The sequence below is a fragment of the Ursus maritimus genome, unplaced genomic scaffold (genome assembly GCF_017311325.1).
Source record: "Ursus maritimus isolate PB19 unplaced genomic scaffold, ASM1731132v1 scaffold_23, whole genome shotgun sequence".
Taxonomy (NCBI): domain Eukaryota; kingdom Metazoa; phylum Chordata; class Mammalia; order Carnivora; family Ursidae; genus Ursus; species Ursus maritimus.
Window position 1 is genome coordinate 45,144,612 of NW_024424786.1, and position 14,281 is coordinate 45,158,892.

Genomic DNA, 14,281 nt, shown 5'->3' on the forward strand with positions numbered 1-14,281 from the left:
GCGGCCCGGTGGTGGCTCCCGCCCCGGCCCAAGCCGCGGCGCCGCAGGAGAGCGATGAGCAGGAGGCGGTCCCGCCGCCGCGCAGCCAGGAGCCCCTCGCCGAGCCGCTGCACTCAGGGATTTCGGGGCGCCCCGCGCCGGGCACTGCCGCTGCCACCGGTGGCGCCGCCGCCGCCCCCAATGCTGCCGCCGCCACAGCCGCTGGCGGGGCTGTTGCCACCACCGCTGCCGCCGGAGGCGCCGCGATCAAGAAGCTGCCCGGGCCTCTCATCTCCGGTGAGTCCCGCGCGGCCCCGCCCCGGCCCGGCCCGGCCCTGCTTTGTCCGGCCGGCCGGGCTCCCCCGGCCTCGGGGGCCTCACTTGGTTCCCGCCTCCTCCCGTGGCATTAAAGGGCCAGCAGCGCGCAGGGCGCGGCTGCGCCCGCACCCCGTCCCGCCCTGTTGTTGTGCTCCCGAGTGGCTGGCGCGGGAGGGATGGCAGAGCGCGCGCTCGGGGCCCCTTGGGCGCGCGATCCTCGCTCTGGCCGCGGGAGCCCCTCCCCGGGCGCGGCTGGCGCGGCTGGCGCGGCGCGGAGGGGGTTAAGCGCGGCGGCAGCCCCGGGGGGCTTGGCCGCGGGACAAGGAGAAATGCTTACACAGCACATTGCGCGGGCGACGTAAACAAAGCTGACCCGCCGCGGACCTCGACGCGGGCGGGGACGGCGCCCCCACCCCGGCCCCCTCTTGGGTTCCCCGGCCGACCCCGCCCTGACCGGCTGCGCGCGCTGTCGCCCGCAGATTTCTTCGCCAAACGCAAGAGACCCGCGCCCGAGGCCAAGGCGTCGAACGAGGTTCCTGCGGGATGCGCCGCCCCTGGCGCCGCTCCAGCCGTAGGCTCCGCGGAGCAGACCCCGCGCAAGCGGCTGCGATGAGGTGGGTACGGCCCCGCGCGCGCTGGGCGGGGAGGGGTCGCCCCGCGGGGTCCTCGCGGCCACTCTGTCTGCTGTCGCTGACCGCGCCTCTCTCCCGCAGCGTCGCGCGTAAAGAGCCCTGAGGGAGCCCGCTGGGCAGCGGACAGGACAGGAGCGCGGGGCCTCGGCTGGGACCGTCCATGTAGCAGCAACCGGCGGCAGCTGCCACCGAGCAGCGTTCGGTTTCGTGTTTAAAAGTTAAAAACTGTGCAATGTATTAATAACGTCTTTTATATCTAAATGTATTCTGCACGAGGAGTACACTGGTCCCAAGGTGTAAAGCTTTAAGAGTCATTTATATAAAATGTTTAATCTCTGCTGAAACTCAGTGCAAAAAAAATGAAAAAAGAAAAAAAAAAGGAAAAAAGAAAAAAACATGTATATTTGTACAAAAAGTTTTTAAAGTTATACTAACTTATATTTTCTATTTATGTCGAGGCGTGGGCCGCTCTGCCACGCGATAGCTCGGTTATTGGTTATGCCAAAGGCACGTCACCGCATCTGATTATCGACAAATGTAAATTTATTTTTATAGCGGACTCTGGGGGGAGGGGGTCGCTCACAAGCTGTAGCTGCCGTACAAGCCCATCTAGTTAGCAGTTCTCTTCGCGCTTTCGCTCTCTCTTTTTATTATTATGATTATTTTAAACTTGAAGACAAATCTGTTAAAATGGTTCCTGAGCCGTCTGCACCACTGCCCCGGCCCCTCGTCCGCCGGGTTCTAAATAAAGAGGCCGAAAAACGCTGCAAGTCAGCTCCGTGTGTGCGTGAACTGCCTCCAGCTTCCTTCTCTAGCACCCCCAGAAGTTAGGGAGATAGGACAGTGGACACAGGGGGCAGCCCAGCTACTTTCTAGGCCGTCCGCGCCAAAGCGACAGGGACTTTCTCCTGGTAGGGCAGGCCCACCACCACCTGCTGCAGGCCCCTAACTTAGGGATGAGCGGCCCCGCCCTCTCTCTGCCACCCCTCCCCCCGCCCCCCTCGAGTGCGGGGCTGTGCGCCGAGACTGGGGGCGGCGGGGGGGGGGTGCTTACTGCTTCCCCTGCTCGAGGGAAGCCACCCACACTCCAGCCGCCCTGGGCTGAGTCCAGATGGGACTCAGGTGGGCACTTGCGGGGGAGGGGGGGGCTGGGCCAACGCCCATCCCCCAATGACTACCGCTGTGTCGGCGCCTGGGGACAGGGGCTTTCCATTCTTAAGGCCTCTCACAAGGTGGAGCCCCAATGGAGCTCTGAGGTTCCCAGCTTCACGGGCCGGGGTCCACCAGGGTCGGGCCAGAAGATCCCCTAAGGGGTTGTGGGCCTGCTCGCGCTCGCAGTGGGGGAGGGGCAGCCCAAAGGCCTGCGAGGGAGGGGGGCAGGGGAGGGGCCAGGTGGGGGTGGGGAGGGGTGGGCTGCCACCGAGGAGGAACTCGAGGTCGGATCACCCGCGTGCACCCACTGGCCTTCTGGTTTCAAAGTACTCCCTTTCAGTCGAAAAGAGGAGGTTTATTTTATTTTATTTTTTTATAGCTGACCTATAAACCTCTGCAAATTATGGCTTACAATGGAAAGGATGACGCGAGGTAGCACACACTGAGGGCTAGCGGTATCCGCTCCCGGTGCCTTGGGCCAGGAGAGGCGATTGAAGTTAACCGTTTTGGGGCCTTAGGCAGCACTGATCGTGGGCTCAGGGACAAAGGCGGGGCTCAGCCCTTGAGTCCCAAGATGCATCTAGACTTGTAATTAACTTCACCTGCCCCCCAGTGCCTAGAAGGGCCTGGAGGAGGGAGCTGGGGGCGGACAGGTCACTGAGAAATGCCCCTGCAGTGAGAGTCGGGGGGGGGGCAGCCCCCTCCAGCTTGCTATCAGCCTGATTACAACCTGGGAATTAGGCCTGTATAGACCTGACATCAGGCTTCAAGCCTCTCCCCGCACCCACCCGTGTGACCACGGCCTGGTGGAGAGGAAGGACGATGGCAGTGGAGGCATGAGTGGGGGGCTGCTGGGCCCGGCCCTGGGCAGAGAGGCCCCTATCCTCTACCTAATCTGGGAGGGGAGGGGCCCCTCACAGTCCCCGAGCACAGCGTGTGTGCCAGGGCTGCGGCCCACGCGTCCCCCTGCCTTCCTGCTGTCACCCAAAGGTGGCTTTCTCCAAAGCAGGGTGAGGGCTGCCTCCCGATGCGAACAGTGCTATGGTTTCTAGAGATGGACCCCCTGCCCCCCAGTGGGAGCTGGTAGCAAACACCTAGAGGTTGCCCCCACTGGGAAAGAGCATTGGATTTGGAGTCACTCCAGTGACCCTGGGCCCACGTGGTCCAGGCAAGCCCTTCTTTCCCTCGGTGGGTCTCCGTTTCCTGCCTTTGGTGCCCTGGGGTCGTCATAGGAGGACATTTTGGACCAAATAACTTCTGGTGGCCCCCAGCTCTCTTCTCATCTGCACTTCTGACAGAGAGAATGGGCGTGCGCCCTGCTGTCAGGATGGGCCCTTTCCTCTCCGGACCCCCAGGCCCTGCCCAAGCCCGGAGTAGCTGGGAGCAGGCTGGCAGCCAGCACACGGGTGGGGGGCATGTGCCCTCAATCAGGGGCCGGCCCCAGCTTCCCTGGGGATCTGTGATGATAACAATAATGTCATATATATAATGCAGCCACAGCCAGGACAAGCAGCGTCAGGGCCCTAATGCACTGGCTGAGCACAGGTCAGCCAGACCCTACCGTGCAGGCCCACCATGGGCCCGCTCTGTCCGAGGAGGAAGCGGAGGCAGGGGGCAGGCTACCAGAGGGAGGGCGAGTCACTGACCTGGGCAGGGCTGCCTTGTACCGCCTGTCCCTCGGAAGGCAGGCACGAGGTGGGGAAGGGAGCCAGGCCCCTGGGGCTGCAGGAGGGGAGTGTGAGCTCACACGCACAAAGCCTGGAGCGCTGTGCCAGGCACACGCAGTAGGCATGCGGTGGGCGCCAGGGGCTCAGACGGTGTGTCTTCTGCGGGCTCCCCCAGACACTGAGCACGTGCTGCAAGCCAGGCACCGTGCTAGGCTCAGGCCATGCGGCAGCTTCCTGCGGACCGGACTGGGGGGACAGAATGTAGAGCCTGTAACCTGGAAGCCAACCGGGCAGACCGGGCAGCGGTGGGCAGGGGAGCTGCAGGACGGGAGGGCACCGTGTGCGCAGGGGGGACCGTGAGTGTGTCTGAGCCGGAGGGTCTGAATGAGGCAGGAGAGCGGGGTGAGTGGGCTGCTCGGGGGTCTCTTCTGGCCCCCGGGGCCCTCGGCCGGCCTGGCCCCCTGCTGGGTGTTGGGCCCACACGTGGTTGCCACATTATTTCACGGGACAGTGCCTTCTGGGGTGTGGCTGCCCAGCCTCCCCACTCCCTGTCTTTTTCCTCTGGTCTTCTGGACCCTCCTGGGTCTGATGGGCTGGGGTCAGAGGTTGGATTTTATCTGTAGGCGGTGGGGAGCCCCTGGGGTGACAGAAGGTGCTGAGGCTGCCGGGTGGGGAGGGAGGCAAGGGTCGGCGAGGGGCTCCGGCGGCCATCGGCCGAGGCACCCATCTGGGAACTTTGCCAAGGGCCTCCAGCGTGCCACACGCTGCTCTGAGCACCAGAGACACGGCGGTGAATGAGGGACTAGTCTGTCCCTGCTCGCGGGAGCTGCTGCTACAGCAGGAGGTGACGCCGTGAAACGTGTCAGGTGAGCCAGGCAGAGGGGGTCGTGTTGCCGGCCGCCAAGCTGAGCCCCTGTGCCGGGGCAGAGGGCGGGGGCTGCCGTTAAAGCAGGCTGGGCCAGGCCGTCTCCCTTCAGCCCCCCAGCAGGTGACCTGCGAGCTTGATGGCCGGGGGGTGGGGGGGCACACGCCCAGAGGATTAACTGGCAGAGGAGTTGTGGGCAGAGGGCGCAGCCAGTGCGAAGGCCCAGAGGCCTGGAGTGTTCATGGAGTAATGGGCCAGAGGGGCTAGGGTGCGAGGTGGGGTCCAGAGAGCCGAGCTGGACAAGCAGGGCGGGTGAGTAGGACTTGCTGGTGGGCTGGAGGGGGTGTGGGAAAACAGGGGGGAAGGCCTCTGTGGTTGGGGTTCCCATAAGTGCGAATGGGGGTCGTTCTCAGAGCTGAGGAAGCCTTCACAGAGAGGGGGAGAGCAGAGACAGGGCCCCTTCTTTTGGACATAAATTGTCATCCAGGCCCTTCCCTGCCCCGATTCCCATTCTCACCAGGCCTGTGGACCCCAGGACGTGTGTTTAGTGCTCAACCCTGCCAAGGAGGAGTTAGCATGCACAAGTGAGGACAGGACGTTCAGACATGCAGGCCACGAGCCTGGCAGCCAGCCAGGACACAACTCGCCCCCAAGCTCAGAGTGCTGTTTCTTAAAAATACAGTATTATTAATGTATTTAATTATCAGTATGTATAATATATACATAATCGCATTATGTATAATGTAATTAATTATTAAAAATACACCATTATTAACTGAAGTCGGTATTTTATATAAGAGGTCACTCCCGGTGGTGTGTGTCCTGCGGGTTCGGACAAAGCGTGATGACACGTGTCCGCCACCACAGTGTCACGTGAAGTGGGGTCCCTGCCCTAAACCCTCCATGCACCCTGCCTGTTCATCCCTCCCCCCCCCAAACCCTGACAACCACTGATCTCTGTCCCGTCTCCCTAGTTCTGCCTTTTCCGGAATGTCGCAGAGCCGGGGTCGCAGCATGTGGCCCTCTCGGACCGGCTTCTCTCACCCACTGGTGCACGTCGACGGTTCCCCCGTGACCGTTCACGGCTCGAGAGCTCAATACCCCGTTGGCTGGATGGACCACGGTTTTCCGTCCTCCTGCCTCCTGAAGGGCTTCTTGGTCGCTTCCAACTTTGGGTAGTTACGGATCAAGCTGTGCGGGTTTCTGGTGTGGACATTCTTCACTCTGCTGGGTACATAGCAGGGAGCGAGACTGCTGGGCTGTGTGGGAAGATTGTGCTGAGTTTTGTAAGAAACCGCCGCCCCACTCTGCGCTCCCACCAGCAGTGAATGAGAGTTTCTGTCCAACACACTGACCGCTAGGTTTTAGGTGAATTAAAAAAAAAGAAAGAAAGAAAGAAAAAGAAACTTCACCACAATTTAGACACAACAAGGACAAAGCATAGTTAAAAATGCCCACAGACGATAGTGAGCACCTTGCGGGTTCCACCGGGCTGGGACGGAGCCCTGAGCGGGTGGTCAGCTCCTGGTCCAGTTGGCTCGGGTGGACTGTACTGTCGTCCAAACATTTGCTGCCCTGCCTTGGGGGAGGATTCTACATCTCCGGCAGGTTGGGACCAGACTTGGCCACGTGACTTGCTCCAGCTGATGAAATGGGCTCGGTGTGGCGTGCGTGTGGCCAGGGGCTGCCGTAGGGTGCCACCATCTCCCCTCTCCACCAGGAGACCTGCAGGGTCCCGACAGAGGCTGCTCCTTCCAACGACGGGCGGTGCAGCCCAGCCGCAGCCCACCGGGGTGGGACGGTCACAGTGTGCAGGTGGCATCAGCCCGTGGAGCTGTTTGTTACTCGGCCTGAAGCTCACCGCGATGACAGTGACAGCTTCTTTCAAGATCCCAACTCACTGTTTTAGGTTTCCAGGAACAACACGAGGGCCGGGTGGCATCGTTAGGGTGTCCTGGATGCTTGGACACATGTCCGGAGGTGATGGACACTCCTCGGTGGGCACTGCGCTCAATGCCTGCCGGGTGCTCGCTCTGTACCGTCTCGTGGAAGGGCTGGAGGCCGTCTTTGAGCTCGGCAGGGCTCCCATCCCCTCTGCTGTCTTCTGTACTGGGTATGCTTTAAACGGTGTCCGGGAGGGGAGGCAGAGAGTGGCCGGGCAGAGGGGCTGCATGTGGACGAATGGCACGTGGTGAATGTGGACGTTCGCACGGTGTGTGACAGGCACCCCGCTTCTGCCCACATCGCTGCATGTGATGGCCGTGTGTTCGTCTCCACCGCCGGGATTAGTCCCCCTGAGCATTCCTGGGGCAGCAGAACCGCTAACAAGCTTCCGAATGAATGAAATCCCATGCAAGCCCCCCACCCCTGTCCCCTACCCCTGCGCGGAGTGGCTGGGCTGTGCCGGGCCCGGGCTCTGGCAGCCCGACTCACGTCCACAAGCCACAGCGTGGACAGGCCGTGTCAGTGTTGGGACTAAGGCATCGATCCACCTCTGCTGGGGGCCTGGCAGCTGGTGGCTCAGGTGAGGTGCTCTCCAGGGCTGGCTCTCGGGGGGGGAGAGAGCTGCCTTGGCTGGAGTCGGAGTCGTGACCCCTTCCCACAGGTGCCCACCTCCAATGACCAGGGGATGCAGGGGACAGAGCCCGGCCCCTTGCCTGGAGCACACAACTCCAAGCGACGGTCCCAGGGCTCCCGGGGCGTCCATCTCCCCCTCCCCCTCCTCTTACCTCCCCGAGGGGTGCGCCCAAGAGCATCCCTGACGGAGCCCCTGCACCTGCATGCACGCCCACGGACACACGGACACACAGACACACAGACAGATGGATACACACACATGTACACAGACGCACACAGACCCAGAGGCACACGGAGACCTACACGTGCACACGCACACACACATACACGTTCAGTGATTCTTTTTTTTTCTTTGACGAAGGAGGGAAAACATCAACTTTGGGACTTGGGCACAGACTCAAAGACGGAGCCGTGTGCCCACGGGCACGACTACGAAGGCCCAGCGTCCCTTCCCGGTGTTATTTAAGCCCCGGTGTGAGTGTTCCAGGGGTGGTGGAGACGCAGATGATATTTGAGATACGCTCTCTGAAATATGAAATGGAAAGGCCGCGGCGGCCTGAGTGGCGTCTGCTTTGATCTTAGCTGGTGTCTGGAGGCCCTCGGGTGGGTCCTCCTCAGGGCGCTTCCATGCCAGCGGCCCTGAAGCGTGACCGCGACGGTACTCTGCCGTGTTGGGGGCGTAAAGTCAGGTGAGCGTGGGTAGCCGGTACCTTCTCTTCCACTGGCACGAGAACACCTGTTCCAATTATTTCCCGCCAAGTAAGAACTACCCTGGTGCTTTGCGGTTTGAAACAACGGTCTTGTTTATACCCGTGATGGAATTTGGGAAGTGTCAGCAGGTAGCTCGGCTCTGTTCTGCGGGCATCAGCGAGGGGCTTGACTTGGGGATGGGGGGTCAACCTGCAAGCTGGTTCACTCCCGTGCCTGGCCTAGCGGACCGGCGGCCGCCGGGGGGCCTCTGTCCCTCCTCCTGGGGCTTCTCCACGGCCCCCTGGGGCTTCCTCACAGCGTGGCTGCGGGGTTCGGGGGGCACCGTCCCGGGAGCCGGCAGGAGCCGCGGCCGCTGCCCCCCCCAGCTGCCCCCGCTGTCCCCCGTCGCACAGCAGCATCTCTGCCTCATGAGGCGGCGCCGCGACTTCGGACGCTGCTGGGACGCAAGGGCGGGCCCCTGGGCTCTGCTTCTCCAGAGAGCTCGCGGCCACCGTGGCCACCACGCCTCCTGGAGCCCCGTGCCCCGTGCCCAGCACACGTGCAGGTTTACTGCAGGACTCGCGCACCAACGATTACCTCGACTAGAATCAACCTTGTTTTCCTTTCGCAGGGATTTTCAGGAATGCAGAGAGTTGGGCCACGGAGTACCTCCTGGGTGTGAGCTGACGCGCCCCCAGGGCTGGGGTGTCCTCCGACATCAGAGCTGGGCGCAGCCCGGGGCGGAGCGCTGTGCTCGTGCGTTCGGCGGCGCGGACCCCTCCTCTCCAAGGCCGCGGACGTGGCCCCGTGACGACACCTGAGAAGCCCTCTGCCTTCCTTCACTGAAGGCACGTGCATTTACACACGTGTGCAGGTGGGCACGGGTCACACTGTAACGTACGTTCATATGATGCATGGATTGTGCACACACACACACGTGCATTACCCCCCCACACCGTGCATCACACACACACCGTGTATTACTCTCACACACACTGTATTATGCACACGTACTGTGTTACGCGCACACACACTGTAGTACACGCATGCATTCACATGCTTTCTTCTCAGTAACCTTGCAGCTGAGTGTGAACTTCCTGAACAATAGTTACAGTATCGTTGCAGGTGCTAGAGGATCCTGGCGGGAGGTAATCCTCACGGGCAGAGTCACGGAACAGCGCCGTGGGCTCCGTGGACTCAGCTGCTGGTGCCGATGGTCATTAACATTTTTCTAATCTTGTTGATTTGTTTCCTTCTCCAGCTTTGAACTTTTTTTAAACTGGATCCTAGAGCCCGTGTCCTCCCACAGGCACATCTGTCCTTGTAACGGGAGCGGGCCTCGTTCCCGCAGGTGCAGCCTGGACCCACGTTGCCAAGGGGGTGCCTCTCCCTTCCCTGCCTTCCGTGGTCCGCCCTCCAGCTTCGACCCGGAACCATGCCTTTCCACCTTATTCCGGAACACTGTGGCTTCCAGGGAAGGCTCCACGCTTTGTTCGAAAACGACACAAATCTGCTGCTGACCTCATGCCATGCCAGGTTCCCCGAGACCCCTCGTGGGGACCCGTCCAATGATGTCCTACGTCAGGTAGTCATCACCACCAGGAGGGCCTCACTGCTTTCTGGCTGCTTCTGAGGCACGCTGCCCACGGCGGACAGGCCCTGCATGTAGAGGCCATCCCACGGTTGCCCTGGAGCCCTGGAGTTTCAGCCTTTTGCTACTTGTTGGGACCTTTTTTGAGCCATTGGCCCGTCTCTGGTGACCGCAATCATATAACATGGAAGTGTCACATGGACGCACCATTGTGCGCAGACCGACGGCAGAAAGCACGTCTGCAGAGAGCTGATGGGTGGCTGTTCGGCCACACAGCCTGGCCCTTCGAGCACAACGGGGTCACGTGGGTGGTGTGTGTGGGGACACAGATCGTCTCCCTTCCCCTTGAAAGTGCTACCTCCCTGAGCCTACTTCCCAGAGGGGCTCCTGGGGCACTGCGAGGCAATCATCGGGTGGTCTTGGGGACCCACGTGCAGGGGCTGGGTTTGGGGTGGCTGGCTCGTGGCCGACGTAGAGAGCAGGCAGGGAGTTTGTACCAACTGCACCTCGGGGACTCTGGGGGCCCTCCCAGCTTGTTGCGGGTGGGCAGCAAGGGCAGGGGAGCAGCAGGCGTGGGGGAGGCGGGGGGTGCGGGTGGGGGTCATGACCAACACTGGCTGTCTTCCTGATTATTTTCCATTCCAGACTTCCCCCTCCTTGCTGGGCTCTGACCCCGGCCCCTACTGGTCTCTCTGGGGTGGGGCCTCTCCATGGTGAGGGAAGCAAAGGATGAGCCCCCTCCCCTCTCTGAGCCTTGGTTTCCCCTCTAGGAAAGAAGAGCGGGGGGCCCCTGAGGCCCGTCTAGTTCAACATTCTTCAGGTCTCTGAAGCCCACGGTGGTTTGAAATCCGTACCCCTCTGGGGCTGGTGTGGACCCCACCCCTTGGCCCTCCTGGATTCGGGCTTGGAAGACCTCATTGGCCCCTGGAATGGGAAGGAGCCCCCCACCCTGGAGGTCCTGGGCTTTGGTTCTAATGGTCATGCGGTTTATTACCCAAGCCCGGCACTTTACTCTCGGCCCTGAGAACTGGCCGTGGTGGCAAAGCAGGATGACAGAGGCCAGGGGGAGTCCACCTGCCACCGGCTGTCCACCGATGGAGGCTAGGTGGGTCGGGTGTTGCTCCTCCAGGCACACCCCCAACAGGCGGGGCCCGGAGCGGCTGCCCCACAGCCTCAGCCACGCCAGCGCCTGGCTCTGGCCCTTGTGGGGTCTACATGTGGGTTGAGACAAAGGCAAGTGTCTGTCTTCTCTGTTGTCCAGTGCAAACCTCCCTCAGCCACTGCTTTCCTGTGCCAGGAGATCTCTTTTTGGTCTAATATACCCCAAAGGGGCTGGGGCTGTGACCTGTGTGACAGCACCTGGTTCCCAGCCTGCCCTGAAGATATTCCCAGTGGTGCTGCTGGTGCTTTAAGCCCAGAGCCCTGTGTCTGAACGAGAGAGAGAGAGAGAGAGAGAGAGAGAGGGAGAGAGGGAGAGAGGCAGAGAAAGAAAGAGAAAGGGAGAGAGAAGAGGAGAGAAGAGAAGGGAAGGAAAGGGAAGGGAAGGGAAAAGAAGGGAAGGAAGGAAAGAAGGAAGAGGGAGGGGAAGAGAAAGGCACCATTTCAGTTCTGTTCATTTTTCTTTTGGTGGCTCCTTTCAGGGGTTTTGCTTTTTCAGTCTTCACCTGCTGCTTTGGGGGCTCCAGGAGCCCACGTACAGAGCAGCCTCCAGCCCCCCACCCTGCTGGCTCTTGCACTTCCCGTGACCCTGTGGCTGGCTCCCCACGCTCTCCTCTCCCGCTCCCCAGCTCATCCCACCAGGGAGGCAAGATGAGCAAAGGGGAAAGCCATCAGAAAAATGGGGCACATGGGTTTTGGGGAGGCAGACCTGTGTGAGTTTCTGGGGAAAGACGGGAGTCCCAGGGAGGCGCCTTTCGGGCAACCTCGGGCTCTGGCGGGGCGGGCTGCCCCTCGGAGGCCCTGGGAGAAGGTGGGGAAGGTGGGAGGAAATGGAGCCGCTGGGCTGCGCATGGGAGGAAGGAGAACCGGCGTCAGGGCGGGGCGTGAGGAGGAGAGAAGCCACGCAGCCTGGCTGGTAGAAGTCACTCGAGGTCAGAAATGCCCAAGCAGGAAATGAGATGCAACTTGTAAAAGACATCAAAGGAAATGGAAAACATTCTTCTAATATGTCATGGAGAAGAGAGGGAATGGGGAGGATGCGGCCCTTTATTGGGGAGGGGAGGGGAGGGGAGGAGAAGGGAGGGGAAGGGAGGAGATGGCACTAGGTGATGAAAATCCATGGAGCCCAGGCGAGCTGCCATGGGAGCCAGGAGACCCCAGAAGCAGGTGGGAGCCCTACAGACCTGGCACCCCGGAGCCACCCCAGCCAGCTACTCCAGGGCCAAGGATGCTCCCTGGCTCGGGCTGCACACTTGCGGGCCACCAGCATGGGGCCGACGTTGCCTGGAAGCTGAATGCACGCCTTTCCCTGGAAGGAAACAGCAGCTGATTTGGGTGTGCCCACCTTGCAGAAACCCCAGAGGGCCCTGGTGCCAGGCCACGTCCAGGAGCCCGCATGCAGTCCCTTCCATGGAGAGAGAGGCAGTGTCCGTCCAACCGAGGGGATGCTGCCATAGAGGAGGTGCTGGCCTCAGTCCTTGTCCGCAGCTGGGAGTCACGCCCACCCCTCAGGTCCAGCCCATCTCCAGTTCCACCTTAGGTTGGCCGTCTGGAGCGGGGCCCTGCTCCCCGACTCTGTGGGCTGTGCCCCTAGGGAGCCTTTGCTGCTGGTGCCTCTGAGTGCCCTCCAGGTGGGAATGCAGACTCTGTAGTGGCTCCTGACCGCTTTCTGCTTGCCCACCTTCCAAGGAAAGAGTTTGCGGCCACCAAACATGTTCGCAGTAACATCTGGGGAGTTACGAGGCTCCATCAGATGAAGTGGAGGAACTAGTGGTCCAAGCCTCCACCCCCGAGACCTGGGCTCTGATGAGTGTGTGCTGGAGAAGCCTTGCCTCGTCTGGCCTGACCACCCCACCCCCAGCTGGGGTCCACGAAGGTGACCACAGGCTCCAAGCTGGTTCTCTTCCTGATAAGGGGAAGTTGGTGCTGGGTGCACATGTGAGCGTCAGGAGATTAGAGGGGCGAATCCAGGCTCCTGAGAGTGTGTCTCTCCGTTCCAGCTGAAAGCCTCAGCCGTCCTCTGAAAGGGGCAGTGGCTAGGCAGTGCTGGGAGGAGGGGGGCTGGCGCCCAGGACAGGGCTGCTGGCTGTGACAGGGACAGGCAGAGTGTCAGTCCCTGCTTTTAAGGGTTAACAGGTCCCCAACTGGGCTGGGCCTTATGTGGCCCAATGGGGCTGAGAGCAGCAGCCTCAGCGGAGCGGAGCTGTTTTCCCTGGCCCTGGGGGAGCCTGCGAGCTCTTCTTGGAGAGGGTGCTTCCCCCGCTTCCAACCCTGCGAACTGCAGCAGCGGTCAAGGCTGGGGTTCAAAAGTTCAAGGATTTGGTTCGAAGGCAGCAGGAGTGGGCACCCCGCGCCAGGACGGGCGGGAAGCCGCCTGCTGGGTGCGTGGCTGCGTGGGCGCCCCGCAGGAGGGACCGCGCGGAGGGTACCGGCCACCCGAGGGGCCAGCACGCAGCCTCTACGGAGGGGCCGGAGCTGCACACAGGCGGGCGGGAGCGCAGCGGTGCCCGGCGGCCCAGCCTGGACTGATGGCGGACGCGGGACGGCGGGCGGAGCCTCCCCTTCTGGCCACGGCCGCTAGGCTCGCGGGTCCGCGGGGAGGGGCGGGAAGGCAGCTGGACGCGGCGGCGATTTATGGGCCTTTCAGGCGAGCAGGTGCCTCCTCAGGCCGCCCATTGTCTCTCCAGGCTCACAATGGGGCTGCCGCAGCCGCAGTGCCGGCCCCCGCCGTGGCCCGAGCCCTGCACGGGTGCGATGGTACCGGGCGGCGCGGGCCGGCGGTCCGTGCGCCGTCGGTGCGTCCGTCTGTGCGGCCTCCGTGCGCCTGGCGTTGGGAGCAGGGCCCATGCGCCCGGCGTCCGTGCCTGCGCACAACCCGCCTGCCAGGCCTGCAGGGACCCCGCGCGCCGACGGTGCGCTCTTGGCCATGGCGCCCGCTCCTCCTGCGCCGTCGGGCACCCGGCTCGCCTGGCTGGCACGGACCGCGCCGCTGCGTCCCGGGCGCACACACAGGGGCCCATTCTTCCCGGCTCCGCGCAACCATATGGCAAATCCGCGTCGACACAGCAGCCCCCGCTCATTCAGGCGCAGAATGTCCCGCAACAGGGAACAATCACAACTCTGTTCGCGTCTATTATGGATGCGAACGGGCGAGAAAAAAAAATCATTTAACTCCAAGAGATAGCCAGCTAATTACCAACCATATGTGAGCCCGGGTTCAAAGCGGTGCCGAGGAGTTCATTCGGAATCGGGGCGACTTTATTAGGTATAGAAGACAGATGTCCCGACAGCACACGCATCACAGAAAATCGTGTCAGGGAGTTCTTGAAATGTCCGGGAGAGCTCTTTAAATATTAAAGACCCAGCCTTGCTGATGGGCTGGGCCGGGGTCCTCTGGGAGCCCTGGGCCCAGCAGCGGGACTTAGCAACAGCCTTCGTGGCAGACGCTGGCCCTGCCCGACCGGGAGGGGTCGGCCTCCTCCACCCCTTCTGCTGGGCGTCTGAGGCCGGGTCTCAGGTGCTGGGGCTGCCCCAGGGAAGTGCAAACGGTGCCTCCAAGGACCGAGGGCTGGCTCTGTGGGGACAGTGAACCCCCCAGCCCCCTGGAGCTAAAGGGAAGCTGTGCGCGGGGGGGGGGGGGGGGGGGGGGGGG

General features: G+C 62.2%; 1 protein-coding gene across 1 annotated transcript; it reads left to right on the forward strand.

The window, feature by feature from the left end:
- Positions 1-5: 5 nt before the first annotated feature.
- Positions 6-1,703, forward strand: LOC121104741 (cyclin-dependent kinase inhibitor 1C-like; the record flags this gene model as incomplete). Its single annotated transcript, XM_040638792.1, has 3 exons — positions 6-276; positions 777-911; positions 1,011-1,703. Coding segments are annotated over 2 exons (405 nt in total), but the record flags the coding sequence as incomplete, so codon positions are not given.
- Between the last annotated feature and the right edge of the window lie 12,578 nt (positions 1,704-14,281).